The sequence below is a fragment of the Prunus persica genome, chromosome G4, assembly GCF_000346465.2.
Source record: "Prunus persica cultivar Lovell chromosome G4, Prunus_persica_NCBIv2, whole genome shotgun sequence".
Lineage (NCBI taxonomy): Eukaryota > Viridiplantae > Streptophyta > Magnoliopsida > Rosales > Rosaceae > Prunus > Prunus persica.
The window spans coordinates 5,412,522-5,436,312 of record NC_034012.1 but is presented as its reverse complement, the minus strand read 5'-3'; the positions used below and the strand labels follow the sequence as shown (position 1 = coordinate 5,436,312).

The 23,791-nt window shown below is 36.4% G+C and overlaps 3 protein-coding genes across 8 annotated transcripts; 1 reads left to right on the top strand and 2 right to left on the bottom strand.

The window, feature by feature from the left end:
* On the bottom strand, positions 435-21,399 carry LOC18779086 (probable LRR receptor-like serine/threonine-protein kinase At1g56140). 4 transcript variants are annotated; one of them, XM_020561236.1, is made up of 25 exons: positions 21,300-21,399; positions 7,839-7,998; positions 7,495-7,678; positions 6,581-6,652; positions 6,351-6,422; positions 5,863-5,934; positions 5,658-5,729; positions 5,430-5,501; positions 5,250-5,321; positions 5,085-5,156; positions 4,932-5,003; positions 4,748-4,819; positions 4,581-4,652; positions 4,363-4,428; positions 4,119-4,181; positions 3,890-3,934; positions 3,695-3,753; positions 3,150-3,535; positions 2,872-3,067; positions 2,606-2,764; positions 2,305-2,423; positions 1,958-2,168; positions 1,408-1,639; positions 1,181-1,331; positions 435-1,077 (listed from the first exon to the last, which is right to left on the bottom strand). In XM_020561236.1, exons 2-25 carry the CDS (start codon positions 7,936-7,938, stop codon positions 673-675), a joined length of 3,096 nt encoding a protein of 1,031 aa, XP_020416825.1. In that variant the 5' UTR covers positions 7,939-7,998; positions 21,300-21,399; the 3' UTR covers positions 435-672. The 4 variants fall into 4 exon arrangements, with proteins under 4 accessions (XP_020416825.1, XP_020416823.1, XP_020416824.1 ...); XM_020561234.1 differs by lacking the exon at positions 21,300-21,399 and adding an exon at positions 9,109-9,207; XM_020561235.1 differs by lacking the exon at positions 21,300-21,399 and adding an exon at positions 9,109-9,184 and having other exon boundaries at positions 7,839-7,878.
* Positions 9,996-23,260, top strand: LOC18778145 (acyl-coenzyme A thioesterase 13). 3 transcript variants are annotated; one of them, XM_020561250.1, is made up of 3 exons: positions 9,996-10,184; positions 10,826-11,057; positions 22,858-23,260. In XM_020561250.1, the coding sequence occupies exons 2-3, from the start codon at positions 10,856-10,858 to the stop codon at positions 23,136-23,138; spliced, it is 483 nt and encodes a 160-aa protein (XP_020416839.1). In that variant the 5' UTR covers positions 9,996-10,184; positions 10,826-10,855; the 3' UTR covers positions 23,139-23,260. The 3 variants fall into 3 exon arrangements, with proteins under 3 accessions (XP_020416839.1, XP_020416840.1, XP_007212178.1); XM_020561251.1 differs by lacking the exon at positions 22,858-23,260 and having other exon boundaries at positions 10,028-10,184; positions 10,862-11,617; XM_007212116.2 differs by lacking the exon at positions 22,858-23,260 and having other exon boundaries at positions 10,028-10,184; positions 10,826-11,617.
* LOC18778939 (probable LRR receptor-like serine/threonine-protein kinase At1g56140) lies at positions 12,283-21,406 on the bottom strand. The gene is made up of 25 exons (XM_020561230.1): positions 21,300-21,406; positions 19,789-19,987; positions 19,455-19,641; positions 19,204-19,275; positions 18,961-19,032; positions 17,989-18,060; positions 17,784-17,855; positions 17,571-17,642; positions 17,372-17,443; positions 17,199-17,270; positions 16,999-17,070; positions 16,815-16,886; positions 16,648-16,719; positions 16,449-16,514; positions 16,157-16,219; positions 15,747-15,791; positions 15,552-15,610; positions 14,942-15,327; positions 14,664-14,859; positions 14,385-14,549; positions 14,082-14,200; positions 13,735-13,945; positions 13,188-13,419; positions 12,949-13,099; positions 12,283-12,844 (listed from the first exon to the last, which is right to left on the bottom strand). The coding sequence occupies exons 2-25, from the start codon at positions 19,913-19,915 to the stop codon at positions 12,437-12,439; spliced, it is 3,135 nt and encodes a 1,044-aa protein (XP_020416819.1). The 5' UTR covers positions 19,916-19,987; positions 21,300-21,406; the 3' UTR covers positions 12,283-12,436.

Genomic DNA, 23,791 nt, shown 5'->3' with positions numbered 1-23,791 from the left:
GGACTGCCTCATGTGATCTGGCGGGTACACCTAGGAATATGCCTCCAAGGAAAAGAAAAGAAAGACTTCGTATGTTTTTTCTGGAACCCACCTACCATTCTATGTCACATGTTTAGTCCGCTAAAGCCTACATGGTGAATCATTGACGTTTCTTTCTTTAGAAAACCGTTTTTCCATATTTTTCTGTTGCTGAGATTTGCTTTGGTGCTGAGTTGCTTGTGGATCCATTTGAGTTCGTTGTGACATTTTATTAATCAAACATTTTCACAGTCGTTCACATATGCTGAAATTTACCATTTAGCTACTAACATCTCTAAATTTGCAAGACTTTTGCTTAAAAGCACTTATGTAAAGTTGTTTCTTTTTTTAAAATTTACTGTGCTATCAAAAAGAAAAAGGAACATCCATTTCTTTTTCTTAATTAAAAGAAAATCTATAGAACATGTATTATTATTCAATGAGGAGGATGAAGGCAACCAGATATCTATAGAATTGTATCTTATTTTATATATGCATCACCATTGCTAAAAACTAGAGGCAGAGAAAGACCAAATATTTGACCAAAAAAAGAAGAAGAGAAAGACCCAAAGACAAGTACAACATTTAGGAAAGTTTTAGCAGTAAAAGTCAGAGACTGACAGCAAGGGCGAGACAATGGCAACTTCTTCGTTCTCACCTGCCTTCTCCTATAATGCCAGTGAGCATTGGTTCAGTGACATTTACCGGAGACGGCAAAAGGTCAATCTCTGGGCTAGCACCAGTTGTGCTCCCTTCAGTCTGACGGTTGAGAAGAACATTGCTGTCAGTTGATGGGGTATCATTATCCATCAAAAAGCTACTTGTTACATCTCTGAAATCCCAATCTGTCAAATAACTTGGCTTTGAAATAACAGTGCTTGCTTCAATATCTCCAGAGAGCATTGCCACTACGCGTGACATCGATGGCCTCATCATTGGTGATGCCTGAGTGCAGACGAGAGCTGTTTTTATCAATCTAGTTGCTTCATTTTCATCAAACTCTGTCAATCTCGGATCCACCAGCCCCAAACTCTGGTCGTTTTCATGTAGAGTCCATGCCTGAATACAAACATCATGTGCATGGCAGTGTTAAAAAGGAAATAAGTAAATAAGTTTTCACAACAATGCTAAAATAAAAGTACTAGGCATATTGTTTTCCTACCCATTCAAGAAGATAAATCTTTTCACGATCCAAGTTGTTGTCTGAGTTTGGCCTCCCGCTGAGGATCTCCAAAGCAACAACCCCGAAACCAAATACATCAGCCTTTTCTGTCAGATGTCCGCGCATTGCATACTCCGGCGCCAAATAACCTCTACAAAATCATGAAATGGTTGCTTGGATTACACCCTAGTCACGATTAACAATGTATAACTTAAACGAGGGCTTACATTGTCCCTGCAACCCGGGTGCTAATGTGGGTTTTTTCGTCATCATAAAGCTTTGCCAATCCAAAATCTGATATTTTTGGGGAGAGTTCTGCATCGAGCAAAATATTACTGGCTTTGACATCTCGATGCACAATCCTGGGCCTTGACTCCTCATGAAGGTAAGCAAGTCCTCTTGCTGTTCCCAACAATATATTCAAGCGGGTAGGCCAGTCAAGGTGCAATTCAGTTCTTCCTGAAACATTGCATGGAGAAGAAACAATGCATGTTAACAACTAATAACAAGTAGAAGAGAAAAAGAAAAAAAAAAAATTGGATGTAACCTTAGAGTACTTTAAACTGCAGAGTATTCTGTTTTTTTGCAAAATAAAAGGCAAAGTAGCAAAAGAATGTGCAGGTTTTTAATTTCATATGATTCGAATATTACTCTTTTGGTTTCTTTAAACTTCACTCCTCAGCAGAGAAATATTATAACAAAGTGGTTGCGTAAAAAACTTGGATGAACTTTTAGAGTCCTTGAAACTGCAGAGTATTCTGTTTCTATAAAACCTACCAAAAAGTGCCTGATCAAGGCTCTTGTTTTCAAGATACTCATAAACCAAAATGCGCTGGGTTCCTTCGATGCAGCATCCATACAATTTCACTAGATTGCGATGTTGGACTGCAGATATTGTAGCAATCTCGGTTACAAATTGACTCTTCCCTTGGTGAGATGCTACTGAAAGTTGCTTCACAGCCACTACCCTCCCATCAGATAGTGTACCCTATAAACAGAAATACAATTCAGTAACATGAAAGTGAAGTAAAAAGAATCTATTTTGCTTCTCTCTCAATTTCTTTTTGTAAGAAATCAAAGTCATTACTTTAAAGTAGCAGATATTGATGTAAAATAGATTTCACCTTATAAACAGGTCCATATCCTCCCTCTCCTAGCTTATTTGAAGGATTAAAATCTTCTGTTGCAGCTCTCAACTCAGCATAACTGAAAGTATTTGGTCGGGGGCCTAATCCTAGAAGAACTGCATATTCAAAAGAAAGTATGACATATGTTTATATTTCGAAACAATACATGCTACTATAAAATTTGTGTTAATGTCACAACACATAAGAAGTAATTTCTTTCAAAGGCTTCATGCTTATCGACACTAGAAAGAACCTAAAACCTCATGCAGAATTAACCACTAATAATATGCTCTTTTACCTTCATCGTCATCTTTTTCTGATTTTTTTCTCCTCATATATAGAACTGCAAATAATAATAGCAAGCTCCCAACAGGGACTGCAATACCAACTATCAACCCATTCCTGCTCTTCTTTCCTGGAGTAGTTGGTGGAAGCCCAGAAACAGTTGGTGTAAAATCTGACCAATGAAATAGAATAATTGTTCAGTGTCAATAATTTAGCAGCAGAAAGATACATTTAAACCATTCATAGGAAATCTTCACAATTTAACATTATATTATATACCTGAAGCAGCATGGACAGTCGATATTAGCGGGCCGTAATCACCCTGTTGAGGTATGCAACATGTTCCCTTACCAGCCCAGAACAGATGAATATCTAGGTAATTCTCTGTCACATTAACCTTGAAGGGTCTCTTAACTGCTCTGTTAACCCCACCTGCCTCCTTCGATATGTCGAAGTCCTTCCTTATGAGGTTCCCCTAGGAAGCAAATGAAGAGATAGTTAAATAATTCTGTCTAACGAGGTTGCCTTTAGTTCAAATAGTTTATTAGCAGCCTTACTTGAATATAGATATCAAATACACGCCTTCCTAGACTTTCCCAAGTTTGTTTAGCGCGGCTGTCAAAAACCGTTTCTGCAAATTGCAATGTTACAGTATAAGGTCCATTCTCAAGACCCAGGCCATAGTATCGCAGTGAACCTGGGGACAACCTTGAATTCTGGAAAAGCTCTGGGGTCACATCTGTACCGGTGACTTGCGTAAGGGTGTTTTGCACAAATGATGGATTCTTTTTTTCAGCAAACAAACCCACATTGCTAACAGCCCATTTCTGTGTACTGGTTACATTAAATGTTGCTGGGCCAAGATCTGAGTCGTCAGCTTCATACAATATGCCATCACTTCCTCTCATTTGTGATCCTCCACAATTGATTGAGAAGTTTGCATCTATAAAATTGATTAGTGATAAAAACTTCAAACTCAAGAATCATACTAATGTTTCTGAATCGCATATTTATAACCAGATATGCTTACTAGAGAAGCAATGCCTATTCCTGTAACATGATAGTGCATTAATTAATGGCTAGTGAAATAAAAGAAGATTACATCGAGGAGTATTTCGATTGCATGGAAAATTCCTCTGGAGGCAATTCAATCCTGGAAGACTGAAAAAACAGAGAACAATTATTATTTATCCAGATGGAAAATTGTAGTGGAAGAATCCATTAAACTGAAGAAGTGTAATAGCAAGTAGTGATAGTATTGTCTGTCTAACTAAGGGTAAGAGAAACTTCAACTCACGTTATGTTTGAACTGCCAAATGTGAAGTTGTTGACCACTAAGTTCCTGCATAAAATCATTAATCAATCCACATATGAAGATGAAAATTTCGTGTTCAAGATCTCAACATATCAGTATTTAAAATCCATCCCTCCTAATTTATTGAATTTCATTCATGTGGTATTATATATGCACGATGAAGGTGATTTGGACCATAAAAATGAAGGTGAAATATAAAAAGGTGACATACAGTTGCGATATTGTGGTTACCCATGGGGGAAAGCTTCCTGAGAAATAGTTGTAAGACAAATCTCTGCACATAACAATACAGAATGAGAAGGCACAAAAATGCATGAAAGTTCAAAGGAATTTAAGTAAGAAAAAGGCTGCCAGAATGCGCGTACACACACACACACACACACACACACACACACACAAGAGTACTGGTTTCATTGCCAGTACATATAGCATACTTTTATGACATGAGGACTTACATAGTATGTAGTAGATTGCTCTTCTGGCTTGGAAGAGGTCCAGACAGACTATTGTTTCCAAGAAATCTGGCCATATCAATAATAGGAGGCACCGAGAAAAAAAAAAAAAAAAGAAACAAAGAAACAAGAAAAAGGTCAGATGAACGACTAGGTTTCTGAGCAGGAAATTCAATGGCATAAGTACAGAAAAAGGGAATAATGAAGGCAGGGCTTATTACAAATATGTAAGAGAACTCATGTTGAACAAAGAACTTGGGAGTTGGCCTGTTAAATTGTTGAAACCCAGATCCCTGCAACATGAATGATAAGGTTAGAGAGCAATTAGAATGAAAGAAAATTAATTGGTATTTTTGGGAATTAAGATTATATATCTGCTGGAACGTACAGTATCTGTAAACCTTGATATTCTCCAATATCAGTAGGGATGCTGCCATTGATTAATGCATTCCGTAGAGCTCTGTTACACCAGCAAAACATTTAGTGCACAAGTAAATGAGTAAGATTGCAAATTTTTAGAAGGAAAAAGAAGTTAGATCACGATATTTGAAGGGACGAGAATGTTAACTTACAAATCAGTCAAGTTCTTCAAAGTACTTATAAAATCAAGAGAGGAGCTCACATTATATATATCACTGATTCGCCTGCATAATCATACACAAACATAAGTGATGCTAGTATATTGGGGGGGGAGAGAGTAAAACGTATGAAGCATTTGCCCTTACAGAGAATTCAATGAGGTCAATTGAGAAAAACTGGTTGGTATTGGGCCTTCAAAAGAGTTCCCTTGAAATCTCCTACAAAAACATTAGAGATGCTTGTGAATAAAAGACCCATCTCAGCCATACGCTTTCATAAACTGCAGAAGGTTAAAAGTTTTCCATACTTACAAAGAAGTTAGTTTTGTCCAATTCCCAATGAAAGCAGGTATCTTTCCTGATAAAGGACTGTCTGATGCCCCACTAAAATTCAAAAGGTTGACTCATAGTTGGTAAGCTCATCCCAGAATAGCAATCTCAAAGTACCGAATGAACAAAAAACTTAAAACACCACTTAAGGACCATTCTTACAGGATTTGCATGTTGATGAGCTTAGCAAATGTTGAAGGAATTTCACCACTGAATCCACCACTGTTTATGTACCTGTGAAAATCATAAACTGATTAGTACCAATTTCATATGATAAATGCATTTCTTGCTCATCGATAATGAATTAACAAATAAACCACTCCTTAAAGAGAAAATAATTATACATTGCAACATGTGATTCAAATTCAATGAGTTAAATGATGCACTCACAATTCCTCGAGCTTGACTAAGTTACCAAGTTCTGGAGGGAGTGTTCCGGAGAAATTATTTGATCCAATGGACCTGCAACAAGTCATGTTGAAGAGGTATATAATTAAATGATAGGGGGTTCTATATTTAACACGTCCCAATTGAGCATTTCTCATATGTCTAAAACACAAAATTTAATTGTGTTTTCTTATGTTTCATTGCTTACAGCAATTTTAGCTCCTTAAGGTTTCCAAGCTCCTTGGGGATGGGGCCAGAGAATGAATTGTGGGCAATTGACCTGAATAGAAATATCAATTAAAGATATTAGCACCCATTTAGAATTCAGGATAAAAACAAAATAATTTTATGTATAGTAGTACTACGTGCTTCTTTTACCATATGGTATTACTCACTTGGGAGTCTATGTTTCATGTCCTCCAAGAATAAATAAACCAACTAAATTAATTGATTTGTAAGAAATGCAATTCCAACTTATATATATCACGACCAAAAACGAAAAACAAAGCCAATCACAAAGCAACTAGGCTTACCTCAAAGATTATAACTAGTAAGTAGTTCCTTAAAGCTTAAAAAATGGAGAAAAAGGAAAATAGAAACTAAGTCAATTGTAGAAATTGTACATGGAATGAGACTCATCGAAGTATTTGACAGAGGAAAAATTTGTACTAAAACAAATGTTCTTTCACTACTTACAATAATGTCAACGCAGACATATTGCCGATGAATGCTGGTAGGGGACCGGTGAAATAATTCTGATCAATTTTCCTACAAGAATTGAAACAAAATGCAATGACCAGTGATTAATCTCCGAGTATAAAAAATATTCGTGACAATTTTGAACGGTAAGAAACTTGTGTCTTTTATATGAAAATGTAAACTGTGATAAACCAAACAACAGAGAAGGGGTTGGAAAAACTTCATACAAATAGGTCAGATATCTTAAAGCCACAAATTCTTCTGGAAACACCCCTCGTTTGTTCAGAGCATAAACTCTCCTGGAAAGAAAAAAGATTGAGCAGTTAGGCACTTAATATTAGAATTGATATATCAGGCATGATCTGTAGGAAGTTGAGGTTCCACCCCAAAACCAATTGGCAATGGGGGGAGTAACCCAACTCCTTATAAGCCCTTGTTAGGGCTCTCAACTTTCCAATGTGGGACTCTTTACCTTCACATTCTCACACGCCCCCGCACGTGTGGCGAATTTTCAAGCCTAACACGTGGACAACACATTTTGGGTGACGTGGAGCACGTGTGGCCGTTGGGCTTTCACACGTGGGCAACCTGGCTCTGATACCATGTTGAATATTTGGATTGCAAAGGGAGCAAGAAATGTACTGAGAGAGAGAGAGAGAGAGAGAGAGCAGTGAGCCTTAGATTGTTCTAACAGAATTCTTACTCTGCATAAACATTACAGCAGAGCTTATATTCCCTCATGACTATTACATGTTCTCTCTTACATCAGTAGATTCAAATCTAACGGATTGCAATAGTAGGCCAATGTGAGTATGACACATGGCATTACACAGCTGTCCTAACAGCTGGGAATTCAAAACAGACTCAAGCAATGCACCTGGCATATAAGCACAAGGCACATAGCTAACACAGATTAAAAACAGATTGAATATAAACTGACATAAAACTTAGTAACTAATCTGAAATTAGCTAGACAGTTTACATTTTAACATGATCTGCTTAGTTTTCTAACACATAATTAATGGAGTTGCTACAGTCAACAACACAAGACTAAGGAGTATGGAGAGAGAGAGAGAGAGAGAGAGAGAGAGAGAGAGAGAGAGAGAGAGAGAGAGAGAGAGAGAGGAGGAGGGTAACATACAGTTGGGTGATGTGGCAGGTAGTACTTTTTTCATAAGTACAATCACAAATTATGGCTGGATTATTAGCTGGATCCTCAAACTCGGTTCCATTAATGGCAGATCCACTGCATGGCTCTCCACTAATATTCCACAGTCCCCCCGCTTGCGTGTTCCATTGCTCAAATATTGAGTTCAATGCCCTCACTGCATTCTCAATTCAATCGTTGTATACACACCACATAACGTACTTATGTTACTAGACTGTCCAGAAATCGCAAAAAGGAAGAAAAAAACAACATATATACACTCTGTATTTAAAAGATGCTTAGAAATATATACACTTTTGAAAGCATGGCTAGTGTACCTTCAGATGGATCGGTAGTAGCATTTTGCGCCATGGACACCTGAAACCAGAAGCATAGGCTGGAAAAGAAGGCAAAGGACACAGAAAGATGCCATGCCATGGTTGCTGGTTCCTCGACGGCACAAAATTTGAATTGCCAATGGTTCCTAAAGTACTTGTTCTAACACAAAGAGTAGAGAACAATCCATTTTCAACAATCAGAAGTATCTGCATCGATGAATTATTGACCACATGTTTAATACAAAGTTCTATCCATGCGTCTACTCTGATGAGAAATATATTTATCTGCCGACAAATGTTGTTGGGGTAGATTCCATAAATTAGCATGGATGTTAAGGATGTTGACAATCTCAGCATTAAGACTACGTTGACTGACTTCAGAGGTTTTGTATATATTATTATTACTTCTTTTTTCCTTTCCAAGTTGCATGATCAGATGGCTGCCACTTTTCTAATTTCCCACGTGCAGTGGGCTAAATGCTTTGACAAGTGACATCCACATTGAATATCGTTATTATTATATTGAGCTAGAGTTTGAAATATTTATCTACAATTCTAGATACTCATTTCATGGCTTTTCCAATTTAAGTACTTTTTCTTGTTCACAATATCAAAGGGATGGAGTGGACTAACAATAAAGCTATAGAAATTTAACTAAACTTATTACAATAATCTAAAAACTTTTTATTTTATTTTTATACAAGCGATGTTGGGATAGAGAAGAATCAAACCTAAGAACCTCCGGTGCAAGAGAAGATAACATAGTTGGAAATTTATTTCCTTACAATTTCTGTATGAGAGGAGGCCTACATCTCTTTGATTTTTTTCGTGGGGAGACAATAAATTAATGGCTGAGCATTTTGATGATGTGCAAACTGACCTCGTCATATTGGAATGTAAATAAATCATATCAAGATAATAACTTTGGTTTTAAGTTGGTTCCATTATGCCAAGTGGCATTTTGTATATAGGACACGTCACACGTGGATTGCACTTGAGGCTTATGGGTTGGTTCATAGGGTTTCCATAAAATTCAATCATTGAAGACAACTGTTCTCCCTATATATACACTCATAAAGAAATAAATAATTTTTAACCACAGTGTTTTTACTGTGCAAACAGGGAAACATTGCTTTTGACGCCTCCTTGAATCACAATAAAACAACCTTAATTTATTAACATTTTCAAAGAAGAAAACTAGCAGTTTATGATCATTCAAGCCAACTCAGAGAGAGAGAGAGAGAGAGAGAGAGAGAGAGAAGAGAGGTACCTTAGAAAGGGTTGGCAGTAGATTTCTGAGGTGATGAGATATTGAAGCAGAGAGCCAGCTGTTGAAGCAAGAAACAGCAAATTAGTATGAGGAGCCGGCGGCTAGATTACTCCATTGATTCTGTATCTCATGATCTATCTATATATCTCTCTCTCTCTCTCTCTCTCTCTCCTAACAATATGAGAGTGAAAGAGACGATTCTCCCACTCACTTAATGGTACGAGAGAGACAGAGAGGATAGAGTCCTTGTCTCTGTCAAACTCTTCAAACCATTAATATTTGTTTATTCAACAACTGGCCTCACAGCTTTTTCCTCTCTTTTTCTTAAACAAAAAATATATTATTATTATTATTATTATTATTATTATTAAAGGAATTGAACCTAACCACTAGACCACTAGACCACTAGACCACTGGTGGGCTAATTGAGCCACTCAAACGAGTTTAGAGAAATTAGAACCAAGCATTCCTCCTATAAAAGTGTTTACTAAATTTTCTTAACACTCTCCTCTGTTCAAGGAGTTTGGTGGTGGAATTGAAATCACCAAAACATTGTCAAGTAACCTCAAAGACTTGGAAATTCACCTTTTACTTGTGATGAGGGTTTTTTTTTCTTTATGATGTTGATTCAATAATTCCGTGTTGGTGTGCACCTAAGTTAGGTCTATAGAGTGTGCTTATCTCTTTAAACTCGATTATTGTACATTATAATAATTTAGAATATTATTTGTTTAAAAAAAAAAAATCATGGTTGGTTAGTTTGTATTATCCATCATGGTCCCTAATTTAATGATTGATTTTCAAGTTTATAAATAATAATTTTAAAAAAAAAAGTAAAAAAAAAAGAAAGAGATGGATTCAATTGCCATATAAACCATAGGAATAGATTGCTTTTGCTATATTTGAAACTACAAGGATTCAAACGAAATTGAGTCAAAATTATAAGTAACAAAAATATACTTTCGAAAGAAACCTTCTTTTTACCCAACAAAATTGAAAGAAACCTATCTCTTATCATCTTCTCGCATTTCTAAGGCAACACTGAGTCAGAGAAGGACATAGCTCACTGCCCTGAGGTTCTGATCTTTCTCTTAGCTATTTGTTAATCATTCAGAGCTCTTTCTCTCTATTTGTATGATTCAGCTCTCTCCCCCTGGTTTATGTTTCCGTTTCTGAAATTTAATGGAATTGATGATCTGGGTTTTGTTTTTAGAGAGGAATTTGAGATTAGATTTGGGGTTTTGTATAAACTCGCAATTTAGGTGTTTCTCAGAAAATATTTGGGAAATTTGTCATGTTTGTAACTAGATTTTGGATTCTGGGTTAGCTTGGCCGTTTTCCTGATCTTGAATGTGTTTTGCATCTGACTTGATCTGCTTGTGTGCAAACGAAGTTCTCTTTTTTCTCTATGGATGTAATGTTAGGGTTCTCAGTGCTCAGAGCTCAGAGCTCTGGTTGATTGTGGAGAAATTTAGGAGGAAAATGAAAATGATATGAAACCACCTTGCAAATATTGACTAAGAAGCTGGTTTGGTTTGACTGCTCTATCTAGATTAGAACCTTAGTGTGTGTATGTGTCTAAATGAAAACATAGGTTAAAGTTTTTAACTTGGCCCTTGTATGATTCTTTTTTTCTTCCCCTGAGTTGCATAATATTTTTTATTATCAAGAATTGTTATCTTATGTTGAGACTGAGACAGACAAAGTCCTTTTATAGATTAATATTCAATTGATTGCAATAATTGAAATGAAGAAAGAAGGAAATGAGGAAACAAGTATGGAGTCAGTGAAGAAGTTCTTGGAGAAAGAAGGTGAAATGGCAATCTCCATGGATGGGCTGCCAGATAAGTTCTTTGAGCCCTTTATCATGAAAGGCATTCAAGTTGATCTCCTTGAACCCGGTCGTATTGTTTGCTCCTTCAAAGTACCCCCTCGTTTGCTGAATGGAGGCAATTTTATGCATGGTGGAGCCACAGCAACCCTTGTGGATTTGATAGGGTCAGCTGCAATCCTCACCGTCGGAACTCCCAGCGTTGGAGTTTCAGTGGAGATCAATGTTTCATACTTGGATTCTGCTTACCCTGGTGAGGAAGTTGAGGTTGAGGCCAAGGCTTTACGAGTTGGGAAGGCTGTTGGTGTTGCCAGTGTTGAGTTAAGGAAGAAGAAGACAGGCAAAATTATAGCTCAGGGCCGTCATACCAAGTATCTTGCTCTCGCTAGCAAACTCTGAACAGCTTGGAAGCTGGAACCAAGACCCAAGACACAATTCGGTCTGTGTTCTATGTAAAGATTTTTCAACATTGAATAAAATTTCTTTTGACTGAATTATATAAATTCACAGTTTGAGATGCAAATCAATGATCAATTGAAATTTTCCTCAGACTTGTATAGAATTTTGAGAAGCCTATTGGTGTTGTCAGTGTTGAATTTAGGAAGAAGAAAACAGGGGAAATATTGTTGTCAAACTGGTGCTTCTCCCTACACTCAATAAACTATGAACAACTTTAAACCAACAATTCAGTGTTCCAATTTACAAATTTTGCTCATGGTTATAGTTCAAAGAGTTTCACATGCAAACAATGCTCAATAGTATCTCTCCTCAGACCGATTCCAATTTGAAAAAGTTGTTAAAAATCAGAAGATTCAATTGCTTAACCTTTAGATCGTAACATGATACAACTGGTTCATGAAAATATAATCTAAATCAAGAAAAAAAAGTTGATTATTTAAGTCAATTCTTCAAAATCGCATTCCTCATCATAATTGCATTCATCATTGTAATTGTATCCATTATATTTGTCATTTGCAACATATGAATCGTCACATGTTTAGTCCACTAAAGCCTACATGGTGAATCATTGACGTTTCTTTCTTTAGAAAACCGTTTTTCCATATTTTTCTGTTGCTGAGATTTGCTTTGGTGCTGAGTTGCTTGTGGATCAATTTGAGTTCGTTGTGACATTTTATTAATCAAACAATTTCACAGTCGTTCACATATGCTGAAATTTACTATTTAGCTACTAAAGTCTCTAAATTTGCGAGACTTTTGCTTATAAGCGCTTATGTAAAGTTTTTTCTTTATTTAAAATTTACTGTGCTATCAAAAAGAAAAAGGAACATCCATTTCTTTTTGAACATGTATTATTTTTCGATGAGGATGAAGGCAACCAGATATATATAAAATTGTATCTTATTTTATATATGCATCACCATTGCTAAAAACTAGACGCAGAGAAAGACCCAAAGAAAAGTACAACATGTAGGAAAGTTTTAGCAGTAAAAGTCACATATTGACAGCAAGGGCAAGACAATGGCAACTTCTTAGTTCTCACCTGCCTTCTCCTATAATGCCAGTGAGCATTGATTCAGTGACATTTACCGGAGACGGCGAAAGGTCAATCCCGGGGCTAACACTAGTTGTGGTCCCTTCAGGCTGATGGTTGGGATGAACATTGCTCTCAGTTGATGGGGTATCATTATCCAACAAAAAGCTACTCGTGGTTACATCTTTGAAATCCCAATCTGTCAAATAACTTGGCTTTGAAATAACAGTGCTTGCTTCAATATCTCCAGAGAGCATTGCCACTACGCGTGACATCGATGGCCTCATCATTGGTGATGCCTGAGTGCAGAGGAGAGCTGCTTTTATCAATCTAGTTGCTTCCTTTTCATCAAACTCTGTCAATCTCGGATCCACCAGCCCCAAACTCTGGTCGTTTTCATGTAGAGTCCATGCCTGAAAACAAACATCATGGGCATGGCATGGTTAGAAAGGAAAAAAGTAAAGAAGTTTTCACAACAATGCTAAAATAAAAGTAGCTAGGCATATTGTTTTCCTACCCATTCAAGAAGATAAATCTTTTCAGGATCCAAGTTGTTGTCTGAGTTTGGCCTCCCGCTGAGGATCTCCAAAGCAACAACCCCGAAACCAAAAACATCAGCCTTTTCTGTCAGATGTCCACGCATTGCATACTCCGGCGCCAAATAACCTCTACAAGATCATGAAATGGTTACTAAAAATGTTGCTTGGATTACACCCTTGTCACGATTAACAATGTATAACTTAAACGGAGGCTTACATTGTCCCTGCAACCCGGGTGCTAATGTGGGTTTTTTCGTCATCATAAAGCTTTGCCAATCCAAAATCTGATATTTTTGGGGAGAGTTCTCCATCGATCAAAATATTACTGGCTTTGACATCTCGATGTACAATCCTGGGCCTTGACTCCTCATGAAGGTAAGCAAGTCCTCTTGCTGTTCCCAACAATATATTGAAGCGGGTAGGCCAGTCAAGGTGCAAGTCATTTCTTCCTGAAACATTACATGGAGAAGAACCAATGCATGTTAACAACTAATAACAAGTAGAAGAGAAAAAGAAAAAGAAATTGGATGTAACCTTAGAGTACTTTAAACTGCAGAGTATTCTGTTTCTTTGCAAAATGGAAGGCAAAGTAGCAAAAGAATGTGCAGGTTTTTAATTTCATATGATTTGAATATTACTCTTTTGGTTTCTTTAAACTTCACTACTCAGCAGAGAAAAATTATAACAAAATGTTTGCGTAAAAAACTTGGATGAACTTTTAGAGTCCTTGAAACTGCAGAGTATTCTGTTTCTATAAAACCTACCAAAAAGTGCCTGATCAAGGCTCTTGTTTTCAAGATACTCATAAACCAAAATGCGCTGGGTTCCTTCGATGCAGCATCCATACAATTTCACTAGATTGCGATGTTGGACTGCAGATATCGTAGCAATCTCGGTTACAAATTGACTCTTCCCTTGGTGAGATGCTACTGAAAGTTGCTTCACAGCCACTACCCTCCCATCAGATAGTGTACCCTATAAACAGAAATACAATTCAGTGACATGAAAGGGAAGTAAAAAGAATCTATTTTGCTTCTCTCTCAATTTCTTTTTGTAAGAAGTCAAAGTCATTACTTTAAAGTAGCAGATATTGATGTAAAATAGATTTCACCTTATAAACAGGTCCATATCCTCCCTCTCCTAGCTTATTTGAAGGATTAAAATCTTCTGTTGCAGCTCTCAACTCAGCATAACTGAAAGTATTTGGTCGGGGGCCTAATCCTAGAAGATCTGCATATTCAAAAGAAAGTATGATATACGTTTAAATTTCGAAACAATACATGCTACTATAAAATTTGTGTTAATGTCACACAACACATAAGAAGTAATTTCTTTCAAAGGCTTCATGCTTATCAACACGAGAAAGAATCTAAAACCGCATGCAGAATTAACCACTAATAATATGCTCTTTTACCTTCATCGTCATCTTTTTCTGATTTTTTTCTCCTCATATATAGAACTCCAAATAATAATAGCAAGCTCACAGCCCCAACAGGGACTGCAATACCAACTATCAACCCAATCCTACTCTTCTTTCCTGGAGTAGTTGGTGGAAGCCCAGAAACAGTCGGTGTAAAATCTGAGCAATGAAATAGAATAATTGATAATTGTTCAGTGTCAATCGATTAGCAGCAGAAAGATACATTTAAACCATTCATAGGAAATCTTCATAATGTAACATTACATTATATACCTGAAGCAGCATGGACAGTCGATATTAGCGGGCCGTAATCACCTTGTTCAGGTATGCAACATGTTCCCTTACCAGCCCAGAACAGATGAATATCTAGGTAATTCTCTGACACATTAACCTTGAAGGGTTTCCCAACTGCTCTGTTAACCCCACCTGCCTCCTTCGATATGTCGAAGTCCTTCCATCTGAGGTTCCCCTAGGAAGCAAATGAAGACATAGTTAAATAATTTCGTCTAATGAGGTTGCCCTTACTTCAAATAGTTCATTAGCAGCCTTACTTGAATATAGATATCAAATACACGCCTTCCTAAACTTTGCCAAGTTTGTGTAGCACGGCTAGCATAAACCGTTTCTGCAAATTGCAACGTTACGGTATAAGGTCCATTCTGAAGTCCCAGGCCATAGTATCTAAGTGAACCTGGGGACAGTCTTGAAGTCTGGAAAAGCTCTGGGGTCACATCTGTACCGGTGACTTGCGTAAGGGTGGTTTCCACAAATGATGGATTCTTTCTGTCAGAAAACAAACCCACATTGCTAACAGCCCATTTCTGTGTACTGGTTACATTAAATGTTGCTGGGCCAAGAGCTGAGTCTTCAGCTTCATACAATATGCCATCACTTCCTCTCATTTGTGGTCCTCCGCACTTGATTGAGAAGTTTGCATCTGTAAAATTGAATATAGTAGCACAAGCTATGATTAGTGATAAAAACTTCAAACTCAAGACAAGACTCATACTGATGTTTCTGAATCACATATTTATAACCAGATATGCTTACTAGATATATCAAAACACTCTTGCAATATGTATACATAGTTAGAGAAGCAATGCCTATTCCTGTAACATGATAATGCATTAATAAATGGCTAGTGAAACAAAAGAAGATTACATCGAGGGGTATCTCGATTGCATGGAAAATTCCTCTGGAGGCAATTCAGTCCAGGAAGACTGCAAATAAAGAGAACAATTATTATTTATCCAGATGGAAAAATGTAGTGGAAGAATCCATTAAACTGAAGGAGTGTAATAGCTAGTAGTGATAGTATTGTCTGTCTAACTAAGGGTAAGAGAAACTTCAACTCACGTTATGTTTGAACTCCCAAATGTGAAGTTGTTGACCACTAAGTTCCTGCATAAAATCATTAATCAATCAACATATGAAGCTATACATGTTTATTAAATAAAGATTTCATGTTCAATATCTAAACATAGTAGTACTTCAAATCCATCACTTCAAACTGTCGCACACATTATTTGTAAGGACCACAAATGACACAAAAAAAACATTAAGGATGCAATCTGATAGTTTCTTAAACCTTAAGGACGTTTTGTGATATTAAGCTTTATTGAATTTCATTCATATGGGTATTATATATGCAGAATATTCGAGGAAAGAAGCACTGTAAGAACAAATCCTGGTGATATGTTTTGCCCAAACCAATTCTGGTAATTTAAATTGTAAACATGAAGGTGAAAGATAAAAAGGAGACATACAGTTGTGATATTGTGGTTACCCATTGGGGAAAGCTTCCTGATAAATAGTTGTAAGACAAATCACTGCACATAACAATACAGAATGAGAGGGCACAAAGTGTATGAAAGTTCAAAATAATTTGAACAAAAAAAATGATTAGAATGTTTTCATCAATGGATGAGGCCCTGATTGAGATTTTATCTCACGTACACAGATACACCCATATGCACACAGACACACACAGAGTATTTGTTTCATTGTTTCATTGCCAGTACATTCTATATAGCATACTTTTATGACATGAGGACTTACATAGTCTGAAGTTGATCGCTCTTTTGGCTTGGAAGAGGTCCAGACAGGCTATTGTTTCCAAGAAACCTGGCCATTTCAATTATAATATAAGGCACCCAGAAAAAGAAGGAAAAATGAAGAAAGAAACAAGAAAAAGGTCAGATGAATGACTAAGTTTCTGAGCACAGAAAAATGTAATAAAGAAGGCAGTGCTTATTACAAGTATGTAAGAGAACTCATGTTGAACAAAGAACTTGGGAGTTGGCCTGTTAAATTGTTGAAACCCAGATTCCTGCAACATGAATGATAAGGTTAGAAAGCAATTAGAATGAAAGAAAATTAATTGGGATTTTTGAGATTTGGACTTATATATCTGCTGGAACCTACAGTATCTGTAAACCTTCATATTCTCCAATATCAGAAGGAATGCTACCATTGATTAATGCATTCCGTAGAACTCTGTTCCACCACCAAAAAATTTAGTGCACAGGTAAATGAGTAAGATTGCAAATTTTAAAAGGAAAAAAGAAGTTATATCATGATATTTGAAGGGATGAGAATGTTAACTTACAAATCGGTCAAGTTCTTCAAATTTCTTATAAAATCAAGAGAGGAGCTCACATTAGATATATCACTGATTCGCCTGCATTATCATACACAAACATAAGTGATGCTAGTGTAGTGAGAGAGAGAGAGAGAGAGAGAGAGAGAGAGAGAGAGAGAGAGAGAGAGAGAGAGAAAGAGTAAAATGTATGAAGCATTTGCCCTTACAGAGTGTTCAATGAAGTCAGTTGAGAAAAACTGGTTGGTATTGGACCTTCAAAAGAGTTCCCTTGAAATCTCCTACAAAAACATTTGAGATGCTTGTGAATAAAAGACCCATCTCTCAGCCATGCAGGTCTGCTTTCATAAACTGCAGCAGGTTAAAAGTTTTCCATACTTACAAAACAGTCAGTTTTGTCCAATTCCCAATGAAAGCAGGTATCTTTCCTGAGAAAGCAATGTCTGATGCCCAGCTAAAATTCAAAAAGTTGACTCATAGTAAGCTCATCCCAGAATAGCAATCTCAAAGTGCTGAATAAACAAAAAAAACAAAAAAAACAAAAAAAAAAACTTAAAACACCACTTAAGGGCCATTTTTACAGGATTTGCATGTTGATGAGCTTAGCAAATGTTGAAGGAATTTCCCCACTAAGTCCACAGCTGTCCATGTACCTGTGAAAATCATAAACTGGTTAGTACCAATTTCATACGATAAACGCACTCCTTTCTCATCGATAATGAATTAACAAATAAACCGGTAAAAACACATTGCAACATGCTATTCAAATTCGATGAGTTAAATGAAGCACTCACCATTGCTCGAGCTTGACTAAGTTACCAAGTTCTGGAGGGAGTGTTCCGGAGAAATTATTTGATCCAAAGGACCTGCAACAAGTCATGTTGAAGAGGTATAGAATTAAATGATAGGGGGTTCTATATCGAACTTGTCTCAATAGAGCATTTCTCATTTGTCTAGAACACAAAATTTAATTGTGCTTTCTTATGTTTCATTGCTTACAGCGTAGTTAGCTCCGTAAGGTTTCCAAGCTCCTTGGGGATGGGCCCAGAGAATGAATTGATGGCAATTGACCTGAATGGAAATATCAATTAAAGAAATTAGGACGAGTTTATAATTTAGGATAAAACAAAAAAATTTATGTACTACGTGCTGCTTTTACCATATGGTATAACTCACTTGGGAGGTCTATATTTCATGTCCTTAAAGAAGAAACAAACCAACAAAATTGATTGATTTGTAAGAAATACAGTTCCAACTTATATATCAGGACCACAAACAAAAAGGAAAGCCAATCACCTCAAAGTGAAATCTAGTTTTCAAAATAACCCTTATTATTGAAAAGAACTTGAAAGTGATTTCAGTTTTCATTTTCATTTGTTTTGCGCTCCTATTTCATTCATTAATTTTACATCACGACACATGGAATGCACTCCAATTATCAAAATTTGGTATTTGGGACCTCCCGACTTGGACCCAGTTGCTTGATTCTTGCACTTGGCCACGGACCCAATCCAAGCCTTAGGAACTCCATCTCCAAAATTCATCATAATTCCAAAAAAATTCACCGAAAAATACAACGAACTTTTTGTAACATGCACTTTCATTCTATGATCATAAATTCACAATTGGACCCCAAAAACTTCCATTTCCAAGTTTCACATAAAACTGAAAACTGAAAATTTAATTCAGTTACCAAATATCTTGTGTTCAGTTTTCAGTTTTCACTTTTGTGAAAATTGAAATTAATTACCAAACAAGTTTTCAGTTTTCAGTTTTCAGTTTTTGAAAAATGAAAAATGAAAAATGGAAACTTAAAATTGAAAATTGAAAACTAAAAACCGAAAACCGAAATGGTTATCAAAGGGGTTCTAAGTCAATTATAGAGATTGTACAAGGGAATGAGTCTCATCAAAGTATTAGACAGATAAAAATTTGTATTGCAACTTAAACAAATGTTCTCTCACTACTTACAATGACGTCAACGCGGACATATTGCCGATGAACGCTGGTAGGGGACCGGTGAAATAATTCTGATCAATTTTCCTACAAGAATTAAAACAAAGTGCAATGAGCAACGATTAATCTCTGAGTATAAAAAATATTCATGCCAATTTTGAACAGTAAGACTAAGAAACATGTGTCTTTCTCTTTTATATGCAAATGTTAATTTTGGTAAACACAACAACAGAGAATGGGGTTGGAAAAACTTCATACAAAACGGTCAGATATCTTAAAGCCACAAATTCTTGTGGAAACACCCCTCGTTTGTTCAGAGCATAAACTCTCCTGGAAAGAAAAAAGATTGAGCAGTTAGGCACTTAATAATGCAATTGATATATCAGGCATGATCTGCTTAGTTTTCTAACACATAATTAATGGAGTTGCTACAGTCAACAACACAAGACTAAGGAGTATGGAGAGAGAGAGAGAGAGAGAGAGAGAGAGAGAGGAGGAGGGTAACATACAGTTGGGTGATGTGGCAGGTAGTACTTTTTTCATAAGTACAATCACAAATTATGGCTGGATTATTAGCTGGATCCTCAAAGTCGGTTCCATTAACGGCAGATCCACTGCATGGATCTCCACTGATATTCCACAGCCCCGGCACGGCTTGCGTGTCCCATTGCTCGAATATTGAGTTCAACGCCGTCACTGCACTCTCAATTCAATCGTTGTGTACACATCACATAACGTACTTATGTTAATAGACTGTCCAGAAATCATAACGTACTTATATATACTCTGTATTTAAAAGATGCTTAGAAATATGTACGACTTTGGAAAGCATGGCTAGTTTACCTTCAGATGGATCGGTAGTGGCATTTTGAGCCATGGACACCTGAAACCAGAAGCACAGGCTGGAAAAGAAGGCAACGGACACTGAAAGTTGCCATGGTTGCTTCAACATCCTCCTGGAATCGATCATGTTGTTGTACACAAGCGCTGGCTCCTCGACGGCACAAAATTTGAATTCCCAATTGTTCCTAAAGTACTTGTTCTAACACACAGAGTAGAGAACAATCCATTTTCAACAATCAGAAGCATGTGCGTCGATGAATTATTGACAACATATTTAATATAAAGTTCTATTCATGCGTCTAATCTGATGAGAAATATATTTATCTGCCGACAAATGTTTTTGGGGTTAGATTCCATTAATAACATTGATGTTAAGGATGTTGATGTATGCTCACTATGTGGAATATTTCCAGTTAGATTTTAGTCACACATTGACAATCTCAGCATTAAGACTACGTTGACTTCAGGGGTTTTGCATTTATTATTATTATTATTTTCCTTTCCAAGTCGCATGATCAAATGGCTGCCACTTTTCTAATTTCCCACCTGCAGTGGGCTAAATGCTTTGACAAGTGACCTCCACATTGAATATCGTTATTATTATATTGAGCTAGAGTTTGAAATATTTATCTACAATTCTAGATACTCATCTCATGGCTTTTCCAATTTAAATACTTTTTCTTGTTCACAATTTAAATACTTTTCCAATTTAGTTATAACTAAACTTCTTATAATATTCTTAAAATCTTTTATTTTTTATTTTTTATACCAGCGATGTTGGAGTCGAGGAAAATCAAACCTAAGAAGCTCGGGTTCAAGGAAAGATAACATAGTTGGAAATTTATTTCCTTGACATCTCTTCGATTTTTTTGTATGAGAATTCGACGACCGTACTATCTTTTTCGTGGAGAGACAATAAATTTCAGAAAAGTACACCTGGATTTTTCGAAAGAAGAAACAAAAAAAAAACTATGGTGGAATTTTCAAAAATTGTGGCTAACAACCACTCTGGATGATGAGGGCCTATCTGCAAGTTGAATCAGTCAAAGGTGATGAATGGCTGAGCATTTTGATGATGTGCAAACTGACCTGAGTTTTATTGACGTCATATTGGAATGGATATAAATCATATCAAGATAATAACTTTGGTTTTATTATATATAAGTTGGGTACATACTGCCAAGTGACAACTTGTATATAGGACACGTGGATTGCACATGCAATGTGATCAAGTGAGGCTTATGGGTTGGTTCATAGGGTTTCCATAAAATTCAATAATTTAAGACAACTGTTTTCCCTATACATACACTCATAAAGAAATATATAATTTTTAACCAGAGTGTTTTTACTATGCAAACAGGGAAACATTGCTTTTGAATGCATCTTTGAATTACAATAAAACAACCTTAGTTTATTAACATTTTCAAAGAAGAAGAAAACTAGCAGTTTATGATCATTCAAGCCAACTCAGAGAGAGAGAGACAGAGAGAGAGAGAGAGAGAGAGAGGTACCTTAGAAAGGGTTTGCAGTAGATTTCTGAGGTGATGAGATGTTGAAGCAGAGAGACAGCAGCTGAAGCAAGAAGCAGCAAATTGGTATGAGGAGATGGCGGCTAGCTTCTCCCACGGGTGCTCTGAAACTCATCATCTCTCTCTCCTAACAATATGAGAGTGAAAGAGATGTGAGATGATTCTCCCACTCACTTAATGGTACGAGAGAGAGAGAGACAGAGAGGATAGAGTCCATGTCAATCTGTCAAATTCTTCAAATCAATATTTGTTTATTCAACAACTAGCCTCACAGCTTTTTCCTTCTCTTTTTTCTTAAACAAAAAAATATATTATTATTTATTATTAAAGGAATTGAACCTAACCACTAGACCACTAGACCACTAGACCACTAGTGGGCTAATTGAGCCACTCAAGTGGGTCTTTACTTTTTTGAGATCAATTGTATATGGTTAATGAGCAATATGATTGGCATAGTTGTTTTATATGATTCTCCAATTTGTTACCATTTGCAATTTTGGGAAGAAATCGAATTGAGAATGAGTTGAAATGTGAAAGTATTGAGAGTTTAGAGAAATTAGAATTAAGTATTTCTCCAATAAAAAAGTTTATTAGATATTTTCTTTAACACGCTCCTTTGTTCAAGGAGTTTGGTGGTGGAATTGAAATCACCAAAACATTGTTAAGTAACTTCAAAGACTTGGAAATTCACATTTTTCTTGTGATGAGGTTTTTTTTTCTCTATGATGTTGATTCAATAATTCCATGTTGGTGTTCACCTGAGTTAGGCCTATAAACTAATGTAGTGTGCTTATCTCTTTAAACTTGATTCCTCTTATTGTAAATTAAAATAATTTAAAATATTATTTGTTTAAAAAAAAATTCATGGTTGGTTAGTTTGTAGTGTCCATCATAGTCCCTAATGTAATGATTGATTTTCAAGTTTATTTAAAAAAGAAAAAGAAAAAAAGAGATGGATTCAATTGCCATATAAACTAGAGGTGTCAAACGGGCTGTGCCGTGTTAGCCCGTCCAATTTAAACTCGTGCTTTTAACATTTTCGTGTCGTGCCGTGTCGCCGAATTTAATTTATTGTGCCGTGCCGTGCTAGCCCATTTAGTAAAATAATTGATCTTGACTCGGCCCAAAATCCATGTCCATATTGAAACGGGCCGGGGCGGACTTGTGCCGTGCCCATGCTCGTGCCATAATCGGACCCAAGAACTAACCCATTTAATTTGAATTTTTTTAACTTGATTTTTTTTTTTTTTTGCCCACTAACTATTTTTTTCTTCCTCTGAGTTGCATAATATTTTTTTATTATCAAGAATTGTTATATTATGTTGAGACTGAGACAGACAAAGTCCTTTTGTAGATTAATATTCAATCGATTGTAATGATTGAAATGAAGAAAGAAGGAAATGAGGAAACAAGGATGGGCTGCCGGAGAAGTTATTTGAGCCCCTTATCATGAAAGGAATTCAAGTCGATCTCCTTGAACCCGATCGTATTGTTTGCTCCTTCAAAGTAACACCACCCCTCCCTCCTCTGCTGAATGGAGGCAATTTTATGCATGGTGGAGCCACAGCAACCCTTGTGGATTTGATAGGGTCAGCTGCAATCCTCACCGTCGGAACTCCCAGCTTTGGAGTTTCAGTGGAGATCAACGTTTCATACTTGGATTCTGCTTACCCTGGTGAGGAAGTTGAGGTTGAGGCCAAGGCTTTACGAGTTGGGAAGGCTGTTGGTGTTGCCAGTGTTGAGTTAAGGAAGAAGAAGACAGGCAAAATTATAGCTCAGGGCCATCATACCAAGTATCTTGCTCTTGCTAGCAAACTCTGAACAGCTGACACAATTCGGTCTGTGTTCTATGTAAAGATTTTTCAACATTGAATAAAATTTCTTTTAACTGAATTATATAAATTCACAGTTTGAGATGCAAATCAATGATCAATTGAAATTTTCCTCAGACTTGTATAGAATATTGAGAAGCCTTTTGGTGTTGTCAGTGTTGAATTTAGGAAGAAGAAAACAGGGGAAACATTGTTGTCAAACTGGTGCTTCTCCCTACACTCAATAAACTGTGAACAACTTTAATTTAAACCAACAATTCAGGGGCTGATAATGAAGAGGCAAGGAGAATGAAGAGGCAAATAATGCAGGGGCTGATAATCATGATTAACTACATAACGTCAATGGCTATACTGATTTTGTTTTTATAAATAGTATAGCCGAGCGGCTGTACTATTTTGACAGGTGGGCCTAGAGGTAAGCGGGTCCTTTTTAGTATAGCCGTGCGGCTATACTTGGCTTTTAATTTTGTTTAAAAAATAGTACAGCCGACCGGCTATACTCGGGTTTATTAATATTTCTGAAAAAATTAGATTTTTTGGTATAAAAATAATATAACCACAACTTTACTGGGTTATACATACACACAGATATATATATATATATATATATATCTATCTTGCGGCTATACTCGTTAGATTTGA

Excerpts from the sequence above, each read along its gene's own strand:
- LOC18779086 (XM_020561236.1), bottom strand. The coding sequence starts at position 7,938 with ATGGCATGGCATCTTTCTGTGTCCTTTGCCTTCTTTTCCAGCCTATGC. Across the intron at positions 5,157-5,249 it reads TGGACAAAACTAACTTCTTT|GAGATTTCAAGGGAACTCTT; the intron begins GTAAGTATGGAA and ends ATGTTTTTGTAG. Across the intron at positions 3,536-3,694 it reads CAATCGAAATACTCCTCGAT|ATGCAAACTTCTCAATCAAT; the intron begins GTAATCTTCTTT and ends TCAATTTTATAG.
- LOC18778145 (XM_020561250.1), top strand. The coding sequence starts at position 10,856 with ATGAAGAAAGAAGGAAATGAGGAAACAAGTATGGAGTCAGTGAAGAAG. Across the intron at positions 11,058-22,857 it reads CCCTCGTTTGCTGAATGGAG|GCAATTTTATGCATGGTGGA; the intron begins GCAATTTTATGC and ends TGCTGAATGGAG.
- LOC18778939 (XM_020561230.1), bottom strand. The coding sequence starts at position 19,915 with ATGATCGATTCCAGGAGGATGTTGAAGCAACCATGGCAACTTTCAGTG. Across the intron at positions 19,642-19,788 it reads CACTACCGATCCATCTGAAG|TGACGGCGTTGAACTCAATA; the intron begins GTAAACTAGCCA and ends TTGAGAGTGCAG. Across the intron at positions 15,792-16,156 it reads GTAACCACAATATCACAACT|GAACTTAGTGGTCAACAACT; the intron begins GTATGTCTCCTT and ends GATTTTATGCAG.